Source organism: Gobius niger (genome assembly GCF_951799975.1).
Source record: "Gobius niger genome assembly, chromosome: 22".
Classification (NCBI taxonomy): domain Eukaryota; kingdom Metazoa; phylum Chordata; class Actinopteri; order Gobiiformes; family Gobiidae; genus Gobius; species Gobius niger.
In genome coordinates this window covers 6,178,044-6,204,597 of record NC_136873.1, presented here as the reverse complement: position 1 = coordinate 6,204,597, position 26,554 = coordinate 6,178,044, and the positions used below count along the sequence as shown (strand labels likewise).

Sequence of the window (26,554 nt, the reverse complement as noted above, 5' to 3'; positions counted from 1 at the left end):
AATGACAAAAAAATGTGACAAATTGTGACAAAAAAAAAATACAAAAATGTGACAAAAATGACAAAAAAATGTGATAAAAATCGCCAAAAAACAAACAAAAAAGTGACGAAAAATTGTTGAAAAATGTGATAAAAATGTGATAAAAATCGACCAAAAAATGACAAAAAAGTAACGAAAAATTGATGAAAAATTGATGAAAAAAATGACAAAAATGTGACAAAAAAATGAAAAAAAAAATACAAAAATGTGATAAAAATTTGACACAAAAATGACAAAAAAAATAACAAAAAAAATGTGATAAAAATTGACACAAAAAAAACTAAAAAGTGACGAAAAATGTGACAAAAATGTGATAAAAAATTATGAAAAAATGACAAAAAAATGACAAAAATGTGACAAAAAAATGACAAAAAAATGACAAACAAGCAAAGTAAACTTGGTCCGATCAGGAAAAATGTCTAAATTAGCGAAAACCGCTCCAAACAAGATACATTTCCTCAATACATGTCATTTAAGGCAATGCTTGATATTTACTTTTTGCAGTGTATGTAAGGCGTAATAATACCAGGAGTAGTTTGGCATCCGCACAGTAAAGTGAAGATTACTGCGTGGATTTCAAACTACTCCTGGTATTATTACGCCTTACAATACAGTTCCCCCTTTTATCCGCTTAGAAAATCCACATTGTTTAATTTTGTGTAATTATACTTTAGCCTCTCCCTCTCTCCTCTATAGCTCCAAAACAGGTCAAGATAGAAGCTACCAAGCTCTTCCACGTTTTCCCTATTTAAATATGGTTACGTGAAGTGTCCCCCCCCCCCCCCCCCCCCGTATGTATTGGCCTGTTTTGACAAATTTGACAAAAAAATGTGACAAATATGTGACAAAAATATGATGAAAAAAAATGACAGAAAAAGACAAAAATGTGATAAAAATGTGATAAAAATTTGACACAAAAATGACTAAAAAAATGACTAAAAAGTGACAAAAAATTGATGAAAAAAATGACAAAATTTGATAAAAAAATCGATGAAAAAAAGTACAAAAATGTGACAAAATGTGACAAAAAAAATGAAAAAAAAATACAAAAATGTGATAAAAATTTGACACAAAAATGACGAAAAAAATGACAAAAAAAATGTGACAAAAATTTGATACAAATTGACAAAAAACAAACAAAAAAGTGACGAAAAATTGATGAAAAATGTGATTAAAAATTACGAAAAAATGACAAAAAAATGACAAAAATGTGACAAAATGTGACAAAAAATTGATGAAAAAAATGTGACAAAAATGTGATAAAAATGTGACAAAAAAATGACAAAAAAATGACAAACAAGCAAAGTAAACTTGGTCCGATCAGGAAAAATGTCTAAATTAGCGAAATTAGCTGTGTTTACGTGACTGAAGGCACGGGTGAAGACCAGACAGGTCCTAAAGAACTCGTCAAAGCTCAGGTAAGAACATATCTCAGTATGTAAAAAGGGTGGCCTCACACTGTGCCGAAACACCCAAAACCAAATTGATTAAATAAACTTTAAGTCGATGACATTTCTGATTTTTACTTTACCCTTCCATTGTTGTCAGTGCAAAATCACAAAAAAAAAGCCATTAGATAACAGTTCTTTTGCTTCTTAGCTTAACAAAGACGCACAAATGCTTATTTCAAACCTACCTGAGTGATGTTTGGAAGTGGAGCACCGTGTGGATGTCACTCACAGATGTCTTTGTGTTTCGTCAGACTGGAGCTGGGCCGGGAGTGGACACTGACTCTGTCTTCACTGCTGGACCACACGAGCACCACTAACACATGGACTCCTGCAGCACTGAGGAACAGCCATAAGCTCAGCACGTCATAAGCTTTTCACAGACAAATCACTGCAGCCGCGTCGACCGGAGTTCACGTGATCGATGTCGCGATGTTCATCACGATTTGAGAGGGTCGGAAAACATTCTTACCAAAGCTAGATAATCCGAAAAAGTCACTTGATTTGTGCGGAGCGCCATCTGCTGGCAGTCAGGGACGTTCCTCACAACAAATTCAGAATTCAAGCCACAGTTTTAAGTGGATGGCATGCTTAAAATCCGAGAAATACTCATCCGAGCTCTTCAGTATAAGAAACACACAAAGTCAGCTACCGTAAATTCTCTAATACTGGCCTGTCTTCCATTAGCGGCCGGGTCTCTGACAGAGGCCGGGTTCGCGGCTGGCGGAGGCAAATTAAAGCCGGTCTCTAAAACAGGCCGGGGCTTTTATTAGAAACTATAGCGGTAGAAATATTCCCCATGTTAGGAATTTTTCTCATACTGGTGTAAATGAAAACTCACGTGCAGGAAGTAACAAACGGGAACCCGGGCCGAGGGGGACGCTGCGGAGGAGCTGATCCGAGCGTAACTTTGACACAGATTTAGCCACTTTTCAAACCTCCTGTGACTATATTTGGAAACAGGGCAACAAATGTTTATGACCCTCCAGGGTTTTAATAAAGTCTCCATCGCGTCTTCAAAGCACGTCCAGCTGCTCCGTGTGCAGGTCAGTCCCACGCCTCAAAATAACTCCTCCCATCAGCGCGAGCGTCTCGTCTTCTCTCGGGTCAGTCTCATGATCGATCACAAACACAAACGCTCCGTCTAAACTCGCCTTTTACACGAGATAACAACAAATAATCCGGTCCGCGGTAAAAACGAAACAGAAACCTGCAGTGACACTGATGTCAAAGCTCCGCTAACAGCAACGAAACACTTCCTGTTGTCCCGACAAAATAAAAGGCGTCAATGTTCCAGCCGCTGGGAGAGGGTTTGAAATGTTCATTAATAAATGAACCTAATATTTTAGGTGCAAATGGACACAAATCTCCTTTTTCTTCGTTTTCCTGGTCGTCCGTTTTGCTCAAATACAAATAAAGGCCTGTCTCTAATTGTGGCCTGGTTCCAATAAAGGCCTGGTCCTAGATGCCCTTGAGTAAATAAAGGCCCCGGCCTGTATTAGAGCATTTACAGTATGTTTGTGTTGCCATCCATCCATCCATTTTCTTCCGCTTTATCCGGGGCCGGGTCGCGGGGGCAGCAGTCTCAGCAGAGATGCCCAAACTTCCCGATCCACACACACCTCCTCCAGCTGTTCTGGGGGGACCCCGAGGCGACACCAGGCCAGCTCGGAGACATAGTCCCACCACCGTGTCCTGGGCCTGTTTGTGTTGCTCTCATTGTAATTCTCTATTGTTGCGGCGAACTTAACTATCGTCGACTGGACTCAGTGGATTGAGTCGAGTTGCCGTTGATTCTCTCCGTTTGCATATCTTTCCGTCCGTCTCCTGCATGATTCTGTCCGTGCTCCGTCGGATGCTTTGTTTATCCAGAGTCATAGCGAAAGGCGCAGTACATGTGCCGACCACTGGGGGCGCTACCGCAGAACAAACGGCTAAACTTCTAAAACGTGATTTCAACCATTTGCAAACAAAACCGTCACTGTGTTACCTCATTTTCTAAACGGGTGGCACCATATTGTTTTGGTCCCAGCTCTTCCTCTCCGGTTTGGGTACATTCACCAGCGCCCTCTGGTGGTCACTTTCGATAACGCATTCTGGAAAACATGTAGAAGCTTAAATGAGGTGGCAGTAATTGCGCTTGGAACACACGGATCTGTTTACGCACAAAATGGGAACATAAATGAACCCTTAAAGGGATATTTCAGGATTTTTGACATAGGGCCTCATTTCCTAGTTATCCAGAGTGTTGTTGATTTCTGGAGATACTTTTTTTTTTGTCATTCACGCAGTTCTTATGTTTGAAGAGTTTCGTGGCGCTAGGCTAATGCAAAGCTAGCGCATTTCTATGGTATCAGCTAGCCTGCATTAAAAACAAATCACTTATAACACCAGACTAACAATGGTTGGAAATGAGGAAAATTGGCCCTCCATGACACAAACTTGCCTACCCCTGGCATAAACCAATACAAAAAAAAAAAAAAAATGTTTTCATCTTACCTGTACCACCTCTGAATCCAACAGGCTCTATAGAACATGGATATCACAGTCATACAAATGCATCTGTTAGTTTTACCCCAGTCCAAAAGCTGTGAAAATAGCAACAAAACTGAGATGAAAACAATGATGGAAATGTGACAAAAAAGTGAGAAAACATTGACAAAAAAGTGACCAAAGATGGACGAAAAAATGACAAAAATGTGATAAAAAATTGACAAAAAAATGACAAAAAATTGATAAAAAATGGACGAAAAAATGACAAAAATGGATAAAAAATGGACGAAAAAATGACAAAAATTTGATAAAAAAAATAATTGAAAAATGACAAAAATTTGAGAAAAAATGTGACAAAAAAAAGACAAAAATTTGATAAAAAATGGACGAAAAAATGACAAAATTGATAAAAAATGGACAAAAAAATGACAAAAATTTGATAAAAAAATAATTGAAAAATGACAAAAATTTGAGAAAAAATGTGACAAAAAAGACAAAAATTTGATAAAAAATGGACGAAAAAATGACAAAAATTTAATTTAAAAAAAATTAAAAAATGACAAAAATTTGATAAAAAAAATTGACGAAAAAATGAAAAAAAAATTGATAAAAAATTGATGAAAAAAATAACAAAAAATTGATAAAAATTTTATGAAAAAATTACAAAAATTTGACAAAATTTGACAAAAAAAGGACAAAAATTTGATAAAAAATGGATGAAAAAATGACAAAAAATTGATAAAAAATTGACGAAAAAATGACAAAAATTTGATACAAAATGGACGAAAAAATGACAAAAATGTGACAAAATGTGACAAAAAATATTACAAAAATGTGACCCCCCCCAAAAAAAAATTATTCTGACATTTATATGGTTATTCTGGTGTTATAAGTGATTTGCCTCAGGTGCTCTGTGGAGCGGGTCACACTGTTTTTAATGCAGGCTAGCTGATACCATAGACATGCACTAGCCTTGCACTAGCCTAGCGCCACGAAACTCTTCAAATATAAGAACTGCATGAATTACAAAAAAAAATATCTCCAGGTACCAGCAACACTCTGGATAACTAGGAAATGAGGCCCTATGTCAAAAATCCTGAAATATTTTCCATCGTTATCATCTCAAACCAACTCAAAATGAAAGTAACCTCAGTGTTGCGTGGCCGTGCCGACTCCCAACCATCCCACGAACTGTATTAATCGCTGCATGACGGGTTCTTTCACATTCCGCAGATGTATTTTGATATTTATTTTATATAATTCTATATTTGTAATGAGAGAATGCAGATTATATATATCAGATGTTTTATCCTTTATGTATTTTCGTGCTGCTTTTGTGCCAAACGGTGACGTAGATCCGGAGTAACGGGGTCCAAGAGCTTCGAGTGATTCTGAAAGTGGAGTTATTTCGTAGTGACAGATGGTGGCTCGGTTTGTTTCTACATGTGTGGTTGTAAGAAACGGTGATTTTTTAAATAAAGACAAACCTGTGTAATGAACTCTGTGTGTTTTTGTGGACTTTGTGGATCAGGATCAATGTTGAGAAGTGAATGGATCCATCTTACCTTCTTTCAACTGACCATCATCAAGCACATGTCCGCCCCATTCATAAATCAGAGACCAAGCTAGTTCACAGACCTGGTCCCTAAGACATAAAATATTTACATAAATCATTACAAATAATACAATTTAGAAAAAGTTTGCAATAAAATATTATAAACTTCTGTTGTGTCCACAAGTTTGAGTCGTGTGTTGCGTATTTGTCATGAATAAACGACCTAAATATAAACGGTTGCGGTGAAAAGATGCTAACGTTAGCTGCTAACCTTTAGCTTGAGATGTTAAATGACCGACAGCTTCAGCTTCCTCTTGAATAATCCAAGCCATTCACGTAAAATCCATGTGAAATATAAAGTATCTGACTCGTATTTATCCATAAATATTCCACTGTCTCTGAGTTTGGTTGGTTTTTATCGCAGAAATACTTTATTCCCGGAGTTTCGCGAACTTTTAGCAGATGTCGTCACTCAATCTGCTGGGGCTTCGGACACCGGGCTCTGACCTACTTTCTGCAAGTCTTTTGAGCTAACGCTGGGTAGCCTGGCATCCAGACAAATCTCCGATGTTTATTCATTAATAAACAGGAGACTAGTCTGGGGACCCTGTCGTAGAAAAGCTACTGCTTGAGGCGGGACTAATGTGGGAACCGAAGCGCAAAGCAGCCAATGAGAACATAGCGGATGTGACGACAGAAACAGCGACGAGAAAGTTGTCGTCAGTGGGACATTAACAATGGCGCTCCTGCCACACGGAGTTCAGTAAATGTCGTTTATGTCAGAAAAACTTCAGAATACAAGCAAACCGGAGCATTACGTGAAGTGGTCGCTTGTGTTGAAAAACTACAAAACAAAGGCGCAACAACGTGATGCCCGAGCTGCTCTGATTGGTCGGTAGGCTCCATATAGATACAGACGGCATCTCGTCATAGAAGGGGGCGTGGCTTCGCCGAGGGGGAAAATAGAATCTTTAGAGAAACACAATTTTCCCTCTTTTTAGCCATTTTCTGGTGGAATATCAACTTATTTATCACATACAAATAAAGTCAAGTGTAAATCGGGTCCATATGGATATTTTCTCACAGCAGATTGTTCAGTAGAAGTGAAAAAACGGCAGTTGTAGCAAGCGCTAGCTAACCGTTAGCAATAGCCCGATGCTAACATGTAGCATGAAGTTAGCATTCTCCGTTATTCATGTATTTATGGGCTGTTGAACCACTTTGCCCCTCCACGTGTCTTTGTTTCTTTATTTAGTAGAAACTATATTCATAATTCAGCATTTGCTAAAGTAGTTTTTGAATAATTAGACAAAGTTTAGATTTTTTCAAAATTGTTTTCCCCCTTAACTGTTGAAAAATGACCATATATGGGCGATTCCAGAGATGCCGTCTGTATCTATCGCTGAGTCACTTCCTTTGAAAGCGCGTAATGGAGTGTTGCCAGACCCTCTTCTGTAAAGAAGCGGAGTCTGGTTGGCGAGACTAAACGCTGGGGTGATTTTATTTTATTTTTTCCTTTTTTTGTGATGATAGTAACGCCTGTAAAAGTGCCAAAACAGTCATTCTGTTTCATAAAATAAACGTTTGTAACAATAAATAAGTAGTTGTAGTGCGGGCCTGTGTAGTGAATGAGGGGTTAGGGAATAGGGTGGACATTCGGATACAGCCAAGGACTCTAAAGTTTGAAAAATACTGTCTATATTTTCACATTTCTCGGTGCTATAGATACAGACGGCATCTCTGGAATCGCCCATATATGGTCATTTTTGAAAACAGTTAAGAAACCAAAAAAAATCTAAACTTTCTCTAATTATTCAAAAACTGAATTATGAATATAGTTTCTACTAAATAAAAACACAAAGACATGGGGAGGAGCAAAGTGGTTCAACAGCCCATAAATACATTAAAAAAACGGAGAATGCTAACATGATGCTACATGTTAGCATCGGGCTAATGCTAACGGTTAGCTAGCGCTAGCTACAACTGCCGTTTTTTCACTTCTACAGAACAATCTGCTGTGAGAAAATATCCATATGGGCCCGATTTACACTTGACTTTATTTGTATGGGATAAATAAGTTCATTTTCCACCAGAAAATGTCTAAAAAGAGGGAAAAATCCCACTGGACACTTTACCACTCTTATGAACAATGCTAGCTTTAATCGAGTTTCGCCTTGCGCCATATTCTTGTCCAAAAGGCTTTATTTGTGCTAGCGTGCTGTGCTGGCTGGACGTTGTAATGTTCCCGCGATGGAGCCAGCTTGAAAAAAAAAAGCCTAAAGAATGCGAACAATCTGTTGAGAGAATGTGTTACGGACATATCGACTGGAGAAAAGCTTTGTGCAGCACATTCTGAAGTAACCGGAGACAATACTGCGAGATACCAGTGTTTTTCTTCGTGCCGGGTTGCCAGGTTGGGGGTTTTTTACGGGTCTGGAGGAAGGTGGGAGGTGGGAAGGGGGGCGGTCAAACATCTGGGATCAAGACAAAGGAACCAGTGTGGAGTAGCTTGGATTTTCTGCCTTTGTGTGGGTCAAACATGTACAATAGACAGAAAACGCCGCCTTATCCAGGTCATTGGGTCCATATGGATGTTTATTCACAGCTGAAAGCGAAAAAACGGCATAGCAAGCTCTAGTTAGCGTTTGCATTAGCACGACGCAAACATGTAGCATCATGTTAGCATTCTCCGTTTTTTGTTGTTGTTGTATTTATGGGCTGTTGAACCACTTTGCTCCTCTGCATGTCTTTGTATCTTTATTTAGTAGAAAACAGTAACTCTCCGTTGAGTTCCAGAAATATTGATGGTTGTTTTTAAGAGTTTTTAATGTTTTTTGTCTCGCATATTTGACGGTTTGCTAGGACACGGAAGCGGAGGTCGTGACATCACACTTACCGGCTCCCGAGATGTGGGAGAAACTACAAAAAACTCTTTTATACCACAATCAATATTTCTGAAACTCAACAGAGAGTTACTGAACATACTTATTTATCAGGCCCATTAGCCAAAAATGCTGAACCTACTGCTATAAAAGTGATATTTACCAAAATCGGTACTTCCAGTTTAGCGGAGAAAAATGCTAACGGCGTAGCAGCTATGCTAACCCCGGAGGTATCAACTTAAGTAAATATTACTTTTTTTCAGCAGTAGGTGTGGCATTTTTGGCTAATGAGTCTGAGAAATAAGTATGTTCAGTAACTCTCTGCTGAGTTTCAGAAATATTGATGGTTGTTTTTAAGAAATTTTTAATAGTTTTTTTCTCGCATATTTGACGGTTTGCTAGGACACGGAAGCGGAAGTCATGATGTCACACTTTACAAACAAACACACTCTAATGGGATCACGGAGAAGAAGCTAACAGGCTAGCTTAGACTTAAAAAGGAGAAGCTGCGTTCGATCATGACGTATGCAGACAGTTAGCAAGTCGGCTAGTCCCTTAGCCTGCTCAGTGTTCCCGATAGCCGTTAGCATTAGCCATCAAACATCGCAAATGATGAACTTTCCAGATGTTTTCAGCTGTTGTCAACCCACCGACACACATTTAGGTCAAAGCCTGTTTAGAAATCATTAATAATAACTGTACAGACCATTGGAGATTTTACTTTAGATGCAAATTAGTGTAGAAAAAGTGTCCTCTGAGCTAAATGCTAACTCCAATTCAGTCAAGTTTCTGCTTTTAGTGGGGTCAAGTGGCCACTAAACATCATCTTATATAACATATATAATGACAAAGAAACCACAGAAATGATATAATTGCCATGAAAAGGACAAAACATCCCTCCCCATACATATAAATAGAATGACATACAAGCATTTGTTTTATTACAGATTATTTTTTTCTTCAGCTCGTCTCCATGGTGATGTTGAGTAAAGGCTGTAAGATGTAACCTCTTAACTCTCGCCTGAACCGAGAGGATCTTTTTCCTCACGTCATCTGATTTTTTTTCCATCACTTTTTTGTTGGGTATTCAACTCATTTTTGTCAAATTTTTGTCATTTTTTTGTCACATTTTGTCACATTTTTATCAATTTTTTGTAATTTTTTGTCACATTTTTGTCATTTTTTTTGGTCAATTTTTAATCCATTTTTATTTTTCATTTTTTTGTCACATTTTTGTCATTTTTTGGTCAAATGTTTATCAAATTTTTGTCACATTTTTGTAATTTTTTTGTCACATTTTTGCAACATTTTGTCACATTTTTCGTAAATTTTTTATCAATTTTTTATTTATTTTTTGTCACATTTTGTCACATTTTTGTCATTTTTTTGTCATTTTTTCGTCAATTTTTTATCCAATTTTTTCCATTTTTTGTCACATTTTGTCATTTTTTGTCAAATTTTAATCAAATTTTAATGACATTTTTGTCACATTTTAGTAATTTTTTTGTCACAATTTTTATCTTTTTTTCGTCAATTTTTTATCCTTTTTTTCATTTTTTGTCACATTTTTGTAATTTTTTGGTCAATTTTTTATCCAATTCTTTTCATTTTTTGTCAATTTTTTGTCATTTTTTGGTCAATTTTTTATCATTTTTTTGTCACATTTTGTCACATTTTTGTCATTTTTTTGGTCCATTTTTTAATCAAATTTTTGTCACATTTTTGTCATTTTTTTGTTACATTTTTGTCATTTTTTCATCAATTTTTGGTCACTTTTTTGTCAATGTTTTCGTCACTTTTTTGTCACATTTCCACCACTGTTTTCGTCTCAGTTTTGTTGCAATTTCCCCACCTTTTTATCCAGAAGCTTTTGGACTGGGGTAAAGCCAAACTGGAGAAAATGTGCTCGGTTCAGGTGGGAGTTAAGGGGTTAAACAGACTAGGTCCTCATCAGTGTATAGTTCCTATCTATTCCGCTTTAGAAGTGATTTTTAAGCCTTAATAATGCTTAACTTAGCGCTGGAACTGGAGGAAAACCGCCGGGTGTCAACATCTGGGACCGTCCCGACACAATAGAGCCAGTGTGGGGTGGGCTTTAAATAGAGTGAAAAGTGGTGCGCGTTTAACCTGATCTACCCGGAGTCGCCGGGATAAAAAAAAAGGTGAAAACAAACCGGCGCTGGGGTCTCCATCTGGAAGCGCTTTACACCTCGCAGACCTGAAAGAATGTGGCTCTGCTCAAGCACTTTGGCAACGGCGAAGTCTGCACCACCGGCACCCGGGCCCGAACAGCGGGGCTCGGGGAAGGCGCCGCGGGGCAAAAACTCAACCGTAAAGGAGACGTGTGAAGCTTTTTCTGGCTTTCTGGGAGAATCCGTTCCACACATTCAACGTTATTTAGCTTCAGAAGAGGCAATAGTGACTGAAAACGACTTAAAAATAGAAACAAGTCTGTAAACGAGTGGCTGTAAATACTGTTTAAAGTGAAGCTAGCCGAGGCCGTGGGAACCCAGGGTGCTGAGGGCGCTGCAGCACCCCCCCTGGTGGATAGTTTGGGAACTGCAGGCAATGTTAACCACCTTAACTCCCACCTGAACCGAGCACATTTTCTCCAGCTTTACCCCCAGTCCAAAAGCTTCTGGAAAAAAGCTGTGAGACGAAAACGAGGATGAAAATGTGAAAAAAGTGACGAAAAAGTGACAAAAAAATGAGAAAAAATTGGCGAAAAATTGAGAAAAAATGGACAAAAAAGTGACAAAAAAGTGAGAAAAATTTGGCGAAAAAATTGACCAAAAAGTGACAAAAAAATCTAAAAATTTGATGAAAAAGTGACAAAAAAGTCACGAAAATTTGACAAAAATGAGACGACTGCCCAACAAAAAAAGTGATGAAAAAAAATCTGATGACGTGAGGAAAAAGATCCTCTCGGTTCAGGCGGGAGTTAAGAGGTTAATAAACAGGATTTATGCACAGAAAAAGTATTTTGGGGGTAAATTTTGTCCCTCAGCGCCCCCTAACTAAAACATCTTCCCACGGCCCTGCATTCAAAGCTGATTTGGTGGAATACCAAGTAGGACTGGGCGATAAATCGAATGAATAATAATGAATTCATACTTTTGTAAACAGACGATGTGGGAAATGGCTAAATGGTGAAATCGTGTCGAGCGGCGTGATGTCGATTTAGCAGACGCTCTGTTGGGACCTGCGGAAACCAGCGACTTTCTAGCGATCTCTGCTGCTTTACAAAGGCCGTGCGTTATGTTTTCGTTGTGTGCGATGGAGCTTTCTTCACTAAGGAAATGAAGTGAAGAGGAGCGCCGTGGCCTCCTGTTTGTGGAGCCCGGGGCACCTGTGTAATGATCATCACCTCACATGTCACAGCAGTGAGGGGGGTGAACAGGTGCTCACCAACCCGGACAGATTCTAACATAGAAAATACTGTCTTTGAGTTCAGTGCATGAAAAGTGTGAAAGTGTCATTATTTGCCAGTCGAATTAGTCTTTGTAATTTGAAATGAGACAAATGTAAAATAAACTTATTACACCTAGAATATTGGTAACACTTTATAATAATGGTTCATGAGTTCATCCCTGAATTAAGGGGAGACACAACAGGCAAAACTCATTTTTTTCAGTTTTCAGGTTTTGGGCCAAATTGGTCTCTGAACATACAAGCTTTCACCCGGAAACAGAAAATATGCCTAATCTTCACAATAACATGTTTAAATATTGCGCTGATTCAATGTTCCCCCATAGACTTATATGGGAGAATGCAATTTCAAGGCCTTTTTCTCAAAACACATTTTTCTGTCATTGTGGCGACACTATGTCCACGTCAGTCGGACCTAAAGACTTCAAATTTTCCAGCCTTGGACTGAACAATATTTGGAGGATTTTTTCAGAGGGATTTTTTATTATTTAATCCCTTAAGCCCCATTTATTGAGTTTTGAATGTCAAAAAATAAGGCGAGAATGATTTTTTTCCACTAAAAAACAGCTTATTTTAAAACTAAACAAGAAATCCAGAATCCCCTCTGAGAAAGTCTTGGTAACTCATTCATTAATAAAATGAAACCATAAATTTGAATGTAGCTCTATCCATTATTCAGATCTCGTCGCTGAAAAGATGTGAAGTTTGGGGCATTTTTAGGCATAAAACACCTTGTTCTTATATGAAAAGATAAAATGACAGAAAACTTGCCATGTATTTTTTCCTCACATTTATGCCAGTGATCGACAGCAACAGTTTCAAATTGATATCTGTAAATATATATTTTTTTCCCTATTCACCTGCAGTGTCTCGCCTTAAACGTCTAACTACTGTAATGAATGTACATGAAAGGAGGATCACAGAAGAAGACCATGAATTCACTAAAACAGCAACGACACAACAATAAAATAATCAACCAGTCATGAGGATCATGACCATCATGACTCACATGGTGGAAATCTGTTTGCAAATTATGGACAAGAACACAAAATATAACTTTATAGAATAAAATTTACGGCAATCATGAACTTCTCATTTGTTAATCCTTTTTATTATACGGCTCTTCACAACATAAGTAGAAGCTCCGTTGATTTGAATGGGATTTCCCAACGTTCTACCGGTCATTATTTTCTGATAAAGGACGTCTGAAAAAAAAAATGACGCTGCCCATGGCAACGGAGTTCATGCTTTCATATCACTCCGCGCGTACGTAGCAGCGACACTATCTGTCCCGTCACTGAGAGAGAAGTCGGGGAATCGCTCGTGAAGTTAGTGTGAGTCTGACTTTCAACTTACCCAGAGATTCACCACCATTCCTCCAACTGCGCCTTCAGCTAAGTAGCTAGGCTAGCTGCTAGCCGTGCTGCTTCTAGCCTAGCCAAACGTTGCTGAGCAACGCGCAAACTTTTGGGAACTATTTGTCGCAGAAGTCACTAAATAAACCTTTCGACCTTCATAAAAGTGTACGAAGTTTATGTTGTGTTTGTTCAGTTGACAAATGGCCGAATAATAAGCGGGAAAATGTATAGAACGCTGGTCATTATCGGGAAAATAAGCACCGACAGGGCGAACCGGACTTGTTTCACCCTGAACGTGCTTATTTTCCCGATAATGCGTTTTCCCCATAAGGACCAGCGTTCTATGCATTATCCCTTACTTACATCATGATTTCATAATGATTATGTCTCCTGAACAAACCTGTTAAAAACCGGGTCTGAAGATCTTATTTGGTTTTGCTGTACTTGTAATAATTTATAATAAAAGTTATTAAATCGATTTTCCACACAAAAATTCCAATTGAGGAAACAAGCCAGAAATGATTGCTTCTTCTTCAGGACTAAGGTGGTCTTTAACAGGGCAAACAGATTAGGATACTGCACCACTTTAGTCGAGGGGACATCATTTACAAGTAGATTTCCGCCATATGAGTCATGATGGTCTTGCATGATCATCATAATAATGATTGGTTGATCATTTTACTGTCATTTCATTGTCGTTTTAGTGAATTCATGGTCTTCTTATGTGAACCTCATGATCATGATAAGTCTCAAAGATTTTCATGTACATTCATTACAGTAGTAAGACTCATACTCATTTAGTAATGTATGAATGTATCATATATGCACCATTATTATAAAGTGTTACCAAAACATCTGTCTGGACTTTAAACTAGATTTCAAACCTCATTGTAATCTGAAAAATCCTGCCTGACCGAAAGCCCCGGCAAACCTAAAAACAGGGTGGAAAACACAGTCTTCACACGGTTGAATTTATGCCTCGGATTTATTCGCGACCGAGAATCTGCCAATGAACAAAGGTTCCCCTCTGGAGCCGGCGCTGGGGCCAGAGAGCCGGGTTTGTTTATGTGAGTTTTCAGAGGAACATGCAGTTATTTTGGCGCTGCAGAGATCAGGGTCGGAGGCACACGAGTGGGAAGAGTCGTGTCTTTTTTTTATTTTGAACAGAAATGAATCATCACAAACGGGTCGGGGAGCAGCTCGTCCTCAATGAGAGGGGCCGTCGGGCGCTGGTGACGGGGATTCCAGGAAACTGTTTACCGTTCACGACAGAAAGGATTCATTATTCAGACGATGTTTAGGAGTGAAGTTTTCCTCAACGCTCATCCCAGTTGAACGAGGGGAAAGATGAATCTCCCACCTTTTCTGATTAGAACAGGACTGTCAAAAGCAATGAAGTCAATGAAACCGTCAACTCCTTATAAAGCGGCGTTTTAACCCCTTAACTCCCACCTGAACCGAGAGCATTTTCTCCAGTTTGGCTTTACCCCAGTCCAAAAGCTTCTGGAAAAAAGGTGAGAAAATGGAGACAGAAGTGAGACGAAAACAATGATGGAAATGTGACAAAAAAGTGAGAAAACTTTGACAAAAAAGTGATGAAAAAATGACAAAAAAAGGACAAAAAATGACAAAAAATGACAAAAAAATTGACAAAAATGACCCAAAAAATGACCCAAAAAATGTCAAAAAATGTCAAAAATGACCCAAAAAATGACCAAAAATGACCCAAAGAATGACCAAAAAATGACCAAAAAATGACCCAAATAATGACCAAAAAATGACCAAAAAATGACCCAAAAAATTACAAAAAATGACCCAAAAAATGACCCCAAAAAATGACCCAAAAAATGACAAAAAATGACAAAAAAAATGACCAAAAAATGACAAAAAAATAACAAAAAAATTACAAAAAATTACAAAAAAATTACAAAAAATGCCCAAAAAATGCCCAAAAAATGCCCAAAAAATGACCCAAAAAATGACAAAAAAAATGACAAAAAAATGACTAAAAAATAACAAAAAAATTACAAAAAATAACAAAAAAATTACAAAAAATAACAAAAAAATGACCAAAAAATGACCAAAAAATGACCAAAAAATTACCAAAGAATGACCAAAAAAATGACCAAAAAATGACTAAAAAATTACAAAAAAATTACAAAAAATGACAAAAAAAAAATACATTCTTTAAAATTTCACTTGTCCAACTTTAGATACATACGGGGGTCCCTTACCACAGAGGCGTCCCATTTGTACCTGAACTTGATGATCCTGTCACACTTTATGTATTGTATATCGAGTTGGTCACAGAGCTGTAAAACGGTCCTGGGGCCTCTTGAATCATTATATAAATATGCACTCAAGATCCATGATAAGAAACCCAGGCGTTATCACCATTGTCAAATACTAAATAAGTCTGGAATTCTGAATTTTACAAACCTAATATTCTACTCTAATGTTTGCTTGCTTTTTAAAATTATCCATGGAGTCACTGCACCCCCTCTGAGAAAATGTATAACTCTATGCACTGATAAAATGACGCGAGCTACTCGATCCACTTCTAGAGGAGAATGCAGCGTCCCAAAATGTAAAACTAAAAAATGAAGGAGCGAACGTTCACCTAGAAAAAGGACCGGTAGAAAATGTTCTAATGTTCCAATCTTGTTTAAATTAAATGTATGTTTTCTGTCATGTCAAAATGTATAAATCCATGGTCAAGTATTCATCTACATTTAAAATCAGTTTTTGTAACATCAGCCTGCCCAGGGACGACAGGTGGAAATTAGCATCTTTGCTAAAACCTGGTACAATGCATCTTTCCTTTTGGTCAATGTTAAATTGTGCACTGTCTAAATAAAAAACATACCATACCATACCCAAAAAACGACCAAAAAATTACCAAAAAATTACCAAAAAAGGACAAAAAAAGGACAAAAAAAAGACCAAAAAATGACCCAAAAAATCTCCCAAATTAAACTACAGAGTACAGGTGATAACTCAAGAACATTCGCAGACATGTCAGCGATAGGAAACGTCCATGGTTTGTGGTTTAATCCCTCGGGATATAAACGTGTTCTGAAGAAGAGAGAAAGCTTTTAAGTTGTGAAAACTCGATAGTGATTACCTCTCCAGTCCAGAAAGGTTCTGACAAAAGGAGAAATTACCTCAAATCACCCGGTGGTTTTGTCAATGCCATTAAATGTGTTCTCTATTGATGGAGAAAAACCTGTAAACCGCCGCCCCGCTCCTTTTGTTCGATTTTTTTTCAAATTGCGCATGAACCCATTAACGACCTCGCTTATTTTTCTCCAAATCTTCGTCCTCTTGCTATAACGATTGCAAAAAAAAAACATGGATACGGTGACGTCAACACGTGTCTTTTTCTTTCCTTTTGCCTGTGGAGTTGGCGGGGGTTAAATAAATAACTGGTCTGGGGGGATTTTAACTCACACGCAGACGAGCTAGCTTGTTGTATGGATAGACTTTGGTGCTGATGATATTGTGGAGAAAAACTATAACAGTAGTGAGTTCACGTCTACACAGTTGTATGATGATTTTGCTTTCAGAACAGTCAAGTGTTTGGGTGTTCAACTCATTTTTGTACCATTTTTGCCATTTTTTCGTCCATTTTTGTCACATTTTTGTCATTTTTTTGTTGTCATTTTTGTCATTTTTTGTCAAATTTTTGTCCATTTTTTTTTTCATTTTTTCGTCAATTTTTTTAATAAATTTTTTGTCATTTTTTGGTGACATTTTTGCCACTTTTTCATCAATTTTTTGTCAATGTTTTCTCACTTTTTTGTCACATTTCACAAACGCTACAACTCGGAGAAAACGTTTGATCCAGTACGGACATATAGAAGTCATGGGCCATCTCAAAATGGCCGCCAGAGCTGGACATGAGTTTCAGTGGATTACCATGACGACGTCCTGTCTAGGGTGTTATTACAGAACTGTCGTGATGCAAAGGATTGTTTCTAAGAGTCTGTCTGTCTGTGTCTCAGGAAGCTGAAGCTGGAGAAGGAGCTGGCGGGGATGCTGTGGAGGATCCGCTGGGAGGACCTGCAGTTCGAGAGCCCCAACAAGTACCACAAGCGGGCGGGCAGCCGGCTCACGCTCTCCCAGGTCAGACAAAACAAAAGCTTTTAGGAAAGATTGGTTGGTTCATCTTGATCGAAAAGAACGTCTGCACAGTTGAGTCTTTTTCGGTAAAGGAAACCCAAGCAGCGAACTTTCTGCCAGGGCAGCGAGTCGCTCCTCTATGTGCACAAGCAGGTTCCTTGATCCAGAGCTTTTAACCTCTGAACTCCCACCTGAACCGAGAGCATTTTCTCCAGTTCAGCTTTACCCAAATCCTGTAGGCCAGTGTAACACCTCAAGCTAAGATCTACAAAGCTCATCTAAATGGATCTTTTTCCTCCCGTCATCAGATCTTTTTCCATCCCTTTTTTTGGGGGGGGTATTCAACTCATTTTTTTTCAACTCACTTTGTCATTTTTTTAAATCATTTTTTTGTAATTTTTTTGTCACATTTTTATCACATTTTGTCACTTTTTGGTCTTTTTTTAAAATCATTTTTTTGTCATATTTTTTGTCTTTTTTTATATATATTTTGTAATTCTTTGCTATTTTTTGGTCACATTTTTGTCACATTTTTTTTGTCTTTTTTCTGTCATTTTTTTGTCAATTTTTTATCATTTTTTGTCACATTTTTGTCTTTTTTTTGTCAGATTTTTTGTCATTTTTGATAATTTTTTTATAATTTTTTTGTCACATTTTTGTCACATTTTGTCACTTTTTGGGTCTTTTTTTAAAATCATTTTTTGGTCATATTTTTTTTTTTTTTTGTAATTTTTTTGTAATTTTTTGCTATTTTTTGGTCACATTTTTGTCAATTTTTTTTGTCTTGTTTTGTCCATTTTTGGGTCAATTTTTTGGTCAATTTTTTATCATTTTTTGTCATTTTTTGTCACATTTTTTTCTTTTTTTTGTCAGATTTTTTGTCTTTTTTTAATAAATGTTTTTGTAATTTTTTGTCATTTTTTGGTCACATTTTTGTCACATTTTTTGTAATTTTTTGTCTTTTTTTTTAAATCATTTTTTGTCACTTTTTTTTTTCATTTTTTTGGTCAATTTTTTGTCTTTTTTTGTCATTTTTTCGTCACTTTCTTGTCACACCTTCATCATTGTTTTCATCTCAGTTCTGTCGCTATTTTCACAGCTTTTTTTCCAGAAGCTTTTGGACTGGGGTAAAGCCAAACTAGAGAAAATGTGCTCGGTTCAGGTGGGAGTTAAGGGGTTGCTATAGAAGCTGCAGTTACACGTATGACCTGAGGTGGCAGTAGTGAGTATAAAATGGCTAACTTGCATCTTAGCCCCTTTAAGTTGGGGTTTTGACCAAATCACAGCTTATTATTATTCATTTACTGGGACAATGTTCTCTATTACACACGGCCCGCGACCCACAATGCCTTTGACACCCCTGCACTAAATAATAAAGCTCCACACGCCCTCCCCCTCTGTCTGAGAACCTCGTAAACTCCGCCTGGACCGCGAAACACGGCGTCTGGACTTTCTCACCCGCAGTTAAAAGCGAGGCCCTCTTGGCGTCCGTGAAGCCCGGCCTCTGAGAACACGCCGCCTTCGGTATGAGCTCACACGGCTCTGGCGGCGGCCGTGTGTTTTGCTGCCCTCGCCCGCCCGCCCCCGCTGCCCTCCGAGGTGTTGGCACGGCGGAGGCACGAGGAGCTGCTGCTGCGCCGGTCGCTCTGCCAACTCCAAACACGACATGGATCCAAAACATCGGTGGGGGATTTTTTTTTTAAAGGACCGCCCACTGGAGCTGAGCTGGACTGAGAGGCCCGGAGAGGGTCAGAATTAATGTTCACACTGCAAAAAGTAAATATCAAGCATTGTCTTAAATGACTTGAATTGAGGAAATGTATCTTGTTTTGAGCGGTTTTCACTCATTTAGACACTTTTCCTGATCGGACCGAGTTTGCTTTGCTTGTTTGAGGACATTTCAGACCAGTTCTAGGGTAAATCTCGCTTGAAATAAGAAAGTAAAGTTGCCAATGAGATGAGACCAACTTTCTTACCCCACAGTTTCAAGATAAATAAAAGCGGAGACAGGACACAGCCTTGTGGTGAGCCCAGTGGACTTGCACCAGATAAACGGGGGATTTCCAGAAGAAAATGACCTGAAATAAGGACGAAATGTATCGAAACGAGTCAGAAACATCTCAGAACAAGTGAAATAATCTAGGACAAATGCGCAAGAACTTCTTAACTAGTCAAAACAACTAAAATGTGGATAATTATGCTCAAGTTGAGATGTTTATACTGATCTAGTTAAATACTTTTTGCAGTGAATCAATCAGGAAAAAAATCATAACCTCATAGATACAGACGGAATTGCGTCATAAACTGCAAAAAGTGGATTCTAAGCAAGTAAAAAATGTCTTACTTTAAGAAATAAGTTCTTATTTTTCCCCTAAAAATTAATAATGTTTTACCTGATAAGTTTTCTTGAGAAAAAAAGTCTTATTTTAGGAAATAAAATCCAGCCATTTCTTGTTCAGATAAATTTGCTAAAAAACATGCACATTTTTATGTAACAAGAAAGAAAAACTTTTTGAATCTTCTTCAGTTTTAGACAAAGAATATTTTTTCTTATTTTAAGAAAAACTAAGATCAACAACTCTTAATGTAAGAACTGATTCTCACAGATCGATAATACATTCCATTCTTTAAAGTGGGCGGCTCGGTGGCACAGCGGTTAGAGCCTGAACTTCACAGCTGGAAGGTCCCGGGTTCGATTCCCACCAGGACGGAGCCTTTCTGTGTGGAGCATGTTCTCCCCATATCTACCACTAAAAACATGTACAATAGGTGAATCCTCCAGCCTGGCTACACATCATGGAGACGGGTCCCCGGGCGTGGGCAATATTTTCCTTAAATATTAGTATTTATTAACACTTTTCTCAAAAATGTGTGTAATTTAGAACATTTTGCTTAAATCAAGCAACATTTAAGTAAAATATCCACAATTTTTCACTTTATTGGAGAAAACATGCTCGGTTCAGGTGTTGGTTAAGAGGTTTACTATATTATCACAATAATTTCTTTATTATTTGTGGACATATGTTTATTGGAGGATCAGCCCCATGAGATGAAGGGGGCGGGTCCTCTAATGTGGAATCAGATTCCTACTTAAATATCAACAGAATACAGTCCAATGTATATATATCTAATAAAATAAAATCTAACTTTAGTTATAAAGCGCTTTTCACACAGTCATGCTTCACAGACTAAAAAAAAAACATTCTCTCACATCCCCATCAAACTTCACACTCTGTACTTTCGAAAACATACGACAATAAGCTTTAACGGTGATTGACAGGCGGAAAATCCAATCAGAGAAGCGCATTGTCCATAGATACAGACATGCCGTTTGTATCTATGGACAATGCGCTTTTTCTCTGGAATCGCCCATATATGGTCATGTTTGAAAACAGTTAAGGGGGAAAACAATTTTGAAAAAATCTAAACTTTCTCTAATTATTCAAAAACTACTTTAACAAACACTGAATTATGAATATAGTTTCTACTAAATAAAGATACAAAGACATGGAGAGGAGTGAAGTGGTTCAACAGCCCATAAATACATGAATAACGGAGAATGCTAACATGACGCTTCATGCTAGGATCGTGCTAATGCTAACGGCTAGCTAGCACTAGCTACGACTGCCGTTTTTTCACTTCCATATGGACCCGACTTAGACTTGACTTTATCTCTATGTCTTAAATAAGTTCATATTTCACCACAAAATGTCTGTGTTTCCCAAAAGATTCTGTTTTTGCCCCTCAGCGAGGCCACGCCCCCTTCTACACTGCAAAAAGTGCCCTACTAAAAACAAGGAAGAAAATCTTAAAATAAGACATTTTGTCTCGTTTAAAGGAAAAAAATCTTTTATGTTGTATATTTGTTGCTTTTTTATCGTACAGTTCAGCTTTACCCAAATCCTGTAGGCCAGTGTAACGCCTCAAGCTAAGATCTACAAAGTTCATCTAAATGGATCTTTTTCCTCACGTCATCAGATTTTTTTCCATCCTTTTTTTTTAGGGGGGGGGGGTAATCAACTCTTTATTTTTTCAACTCACTTTGTCATTTTTTTTAAATCATTTTTTTGGTAATTTTTTTGTCACATTTTTTTAAATTTTTGTTGTTGTCTTTTTTTGGTCTTTTTTGTCACATTCTTTGTCTTTTTCTATCATTTTTTGTAAATTTTTTAAAATAATTTTTTGTCATTTCTTTTGTCTTTTTTTTTGTCTTTTTTTGTCTTTTTTGTCGTTTTTTGTCACATTTTTTGTGTCATTTTTAATCATTTTTTTGTATTTGTTTGTATTTTTTTGTCATATTTTTGTCACATTTGTTGGTCATTTTTTGGTCATTTTTTGGTCATTTTTTGTCACATTTTTTGTCATTTTTTTGTCATTTTTTGTATTTTTTTTAATCATTTTTTGTATTTTTTGTCACATTTTTTAAAATTTTTGTTGTTGTCTTTTTTTGGTCTTTTTTGTCACATTCTTTGTCTTGTTATATCATTTTTTGTAAATTTTTTAAAATAATCTTTTGTCATTTCTTTTGTCCTTTTTTTTGTCTTTTTTTGTCTTTTTTGTCGTTTTTTGTCGTTTTTTGTCACATTTTTTTGTCATTTTTAATAATTTTTTTGTATTTGTTTGTATTTTTTTGTCACATTTTTGTCACATTTTTTGTCATTTTTTTGTCATTTTTTGGTCATTTTTGGTCACATTTTTTGTCGTTTTTGTCAATTTTTTTGTCTTTTTTTAATCATTTTTTTGTCTTTTTTTGTAATTTTTTTGTCACATTTTTTGTCATTTTTTTGGTCATTTTTTGTAGTTTTTTAAATCATTTTTTGTATTTTTTTGTTACATTTTTTGTCTCTTTTTGGTCCATTTTTTGTCACTTTTTTGACAAAGTTTTCTCACTTTTTTCTCACATTTCCATCATTGTTTTCGTCTCAGTTTTGTCGCTATTTTCACACCTTTTTTCCCAGAAGCTTTTGGACTGGGGTAAAGCCAAACTGGAGAAAATGTGCTCGGTTCAGGTGGGAGTTAAGGGCTTAATATAGAAGCTGCAGCTACACGTATGACCTGAGGTGGCAGTAGTGAGTATAAAATGGCTAACTTGCATATTAGCCCCTTTAAGTTGAGTTTTTGACCAAATCACAGCTTATTATTATTCATTTATTGGGACAATGTTCTCTACTATATGCGGCCCGCGACCCACAATGCCTTTGACACCCCTGCACTAAATAGGTGTTGGTTAAGAGGTTAAGGTTAAAGCGGGGGGGTAAGAGGTTAATTATTTTATCTTTTAGTGAAGTTAACCCCATGAATATCCTGCGTCCCGCCACCACCTCTCCGGACTCTGGATCCCACACACACATGCGGGCCGCTCTGGAGCCCTCACGTGCAACACACCTTCTCCATTAGAGGCCTGAGAATGTGTTTTTCCAGCCTGATGGATTTTCCAGCGGCCCGCGGTCGGCTGCCAGGATGAGGAGAAGGAGCAGGCTTAAAAAACGGATTTCTTACACACTGTGAGACAAAAGGCCTTTCGGAGCTCTCCAAGTTGTAGAACGCGATCGGGGTGACGTAGATTCAAACAGATGTGCTTGAGGAGGAAGTGAACGGTTGTGCTCGGGAATCGTGTTTGAAGTCAGGAGCTGGTTCAAAGTCCAGGAACACTCACATTGTGCAAGTTTTTATTGGAAAAAAAGGGTTAATATTCATGTTGCATCGTGCGCCTTTAAAGTGCATGTGACACATTACACACATTTTCTCCAGTTTGGCTTTACCCAATTCTAAAAGCCTCTTGAAAAAAAAGCGTCAACATATAAAGACGAGGATGAAAACGCAACAAAAATGTGACGAACAAAGGCCACAAAAAGCCCATAAAGCAAAAAGCCCATAAAGCAAAAAGGCCATAAACAAAGGGGCAAATAAGCAATAAATGAGCAACAAGAACTTGTCAGAAAAGCAACAGTGAATCAAGAAAAAAGTGACAAAAGAGCGACAAAAAAAATAACAATAATTTGGCGAAACCATGACAAAACACCAATGAAAAAAGAGATTAACAATTATATTTAAGATTTTGCTTATTACCCAGCTTTTAGTTAGTTAGTTAATTTATTTTCTTCGGTCATTATGAACATTTAAATCACATGTCTCATGTTTTCCAAAGATCTTAGACATTATACAATAAGAAACCACATACAATAAGAATTTAATCTAAATGATGCCTGATCGAAAGGGGTTTAGGCTGAAGCCGAGACTTATTCTGCCCTTTTACAAACTGTGACTCTGTGTCCAAAGATGTCACATTATACACTTTCTTTAATACCAACGATGGAAACACTTAAGCACAATGAGGGAGCATGAGATTGTGAGCTTTGTACATCACAACTGCTGTGTAAACATCAACAAGATCATGCAATTTTAAGATATTTAGTCTAATAAAAAGTGGATTTGTCGGAGCCAAGTATTCTGCATGGCTGATCACTTTAACTGCTTTCTTTTGCAATAAAAAGATAGGTTGTGTATTAGTTTTATAGGTATTCCCCCATATTTCCACACAATAGATAAGGTATGGAAGGATGAGGGAATTGGTATTGCTTTTTTTAGTTTTACCATCTGTGTGATGTTTATAGTTTCACTTGGACACAGACAGGAAGTGACATATAAAAGGTAAAGTTCCATTGCAGTTGAACGCTCAAAAATGCAAATAAAAATAATGTAAAATTTGCCGCTTCACTCCAGCAGATGTTATCCATCTAAATGCGTCATATTTTCAAAAGCATCTGCATTGTAAGCTATTCCACCATGCATGTAACTGTAAACAGTAACAGTAATAATAGTAGTGAAAGAAATTTAAATCAATAAAATATAAGAGTTAAACATTTGCTGTCTTTTCTATCCTCCCATCTGGACGTTCTTTAAAGGAACAGGCCACCGTTTTTACACACTGAGACATGTTCTTACCTTAGCTTTGACGAGTTCTTTAGGACCTGTCTGATCTTCAGTCACGTAAACACAGCGCAGACGGCGTTAGCATTTAGCCTCTCCCTCTCTCCTCTATAGCTCCAAAACAGGTCAAGATAGAAGCTACCAAGCTCTTCCACGATTTCCCTATTTAAATATGGTTACGTGAAGTGTTCCACTACAAAGTATAATTACACAAAATTAAACAATGTGGATTTTCTAAGCGGATAAAAGGGGGGACTATATTGTAAGGCGTAATAATACCAGGAGTAGTTTGAAATCTGTGCAGTAATCTTCACTTTACTGTGTGGATGCCAAAATCGACCGGCCTGAAATGTGCGTGAGGCTTGAATGGTTCATGTAAATATCTGATAAAGTCCAAATGTGGTGTAAGTTTCCCCTTTCTTTGTCGTATCTAACCCCCCTCTCTCTTGTGTGTTCTGTTGCAGAGAGGCTCCAGCTATGGCTCCCTGCTCACGGCTCATGGAAAGTACCAGCTCTTCGCTAAAACGGGCTATTTTAAGGTAAGGCTAAGTCCTGACACACTCCCACTCGCTATACCCTCACAGCAGCGAGCTTCTCCTTCAGCGCCAGAACCACGTTAGTCTGTCAAACACTGGCATTAGACACATTCAGAGACAGGAACGTCCTATCTGTACGGGATAAGGGTTACCTCCAGGATAAACAAATGTCAGACTCATCTTTGCAGACCTTTACTCGGGATAGATGAGATTTTTTGCCTGATTTTTGCTGTAATTCTCGGTCTCGGTGAGGCTTTCCTGAGTCGTGACAGTCTCAGAGAGTCTATTAACACAATAGACACTTTTCTCTCAGATATTGTTCAAAAATCTAAGTCTGTGTTAGTGACAGTGTTAATTTTGACACTGCGTTCCAAATGATTATGCAAGTTGTTTTTCAGTGTCGTAAACAAAACAAAAAAGGTTTTTCATCCATTAACCTCTTACCACCCGCCTAAACCAAATGCATTCTGTCCTCTTTGGCCATTATATAGGCCTGTGTAACACCTCGTTTGAATTTTTTTTTATTTTTTTTTAATTTTGGTCACTTTTTTGTTCAGTTTTAGTAAAAAGATTTGTTGAGTTTTTGTCACATTTTGGTTGAATTTTTGTCACATTTTTGTTGAGTTTTTGTCACATTTAGGTTGATTTTTTGTCACTTTTTTGTTGAATTTTTGTCACTTTTTTTTTTATTTTTGTCACTTTTTTGTTGAATTTTTGTTGAATTTTTGTTGAATTTTTGTCACATTTTTGTCACATTTTTGTTGATTTTTTGTCACTTTTTGTTTGATTTTTTTGTCACTTTTTGGTTGAATTTTTGTCACATTTTTGTTGATTTTTTGTCACTTTTTTGTCACATTTTTGTTGAATTTTTGTCACTTTTTGGTTGGATTTTTTTCACATTTTTGTCACATTTTTGTTAAATTTTTGTCACTTTTTTTTTATTTTTGTCACATTTTTGTTGAATTTTTGTCACTTTTTTGTTGAATTTTTGTCACTTTTTTGTCACATTTTTGTTAAATTTTTGTCACTTTTTTGTTGAATTTTTGTCACTTTTTTGTTGAATTTTTGTCACTTTTTTGTCACATTTTTGGTTGAATTTTTGTCACTTTTTGGTTGAATTTTTGTCATTTTTTGTGTGAATTTTTGTCACTTTTTGTTGAATTTTTGTCACTTTTTTGTTGCGTTTACATCCTTCTTTTCTTCTCATTTTTTGTGGCTGTTTCGGTGTTTTTTCCCAAGAAGCTTTTTGATTAGGGTAAAGCCAAACTGGAGAAAATGGGATCCGTTCAGGTGAGAGTTAAGAGGTTAAACTCATGGATGGTTTTGTATCTCAGGCTCTCTGAATCACTGACATCAATCCCAGATGCTTGTGATGATCAGTTTTCAGGTTAAGCCCAGTTAAGGGAAGAACTACTGAAAAAGGACGTTCACCATTATAAAGCAGATCACCATTTTCAAGCAAAATCGGACAGAAAAAGGATCTCTCTGCTGATGAAAAGCGTGAAATAGTTGAATGCCTTGGTCTAGGTATGAAAACCTTCGATATTTCATGAAAGATTAAGCGTAATCATCGCACTGATAAGAGATTTGTGGCTGATTCAGACACACACGGGTTTGCGCAGATAAAGACACAACACATCAGATTAAGAGAACAGCTGCTACAAAGAATAATTTATCGATTTTCAGTTATTTATTGAACGATAAGTCGACATAGTAACTATTGTGACAGCCCTAAATGTAAATTCCTTAAATAAAGTGCTGT

The 26,554-nt window shown here is 37.1% G+C and overlaps 1 protein-coding gene across 1 annotated transcript in view; it reads left to right on the top strand.

Annotated features, from left to right (window-relative positions):
* npr2 (natriuretic peptide receptor 2) overlaps positions 1-26,554 on the top strand; it is a 149,470-nt gene that overhangs the window by 61,821 nt on the left and 61,095 nt on the right. The window contains exons 8-9 of the mRNA XM_079581235.1: positions 17,209-17,329; positions 24,721-24,795. Coding sequence (XP_079437361.1) covers positions 17,209-17,329; positions 24,721-24,795 — 196 coding nt within the window. The remainder of the gene's footprint in view (positions 1-17,208; positions 17,330-24,720; positions 24,796-26,554) is intronic.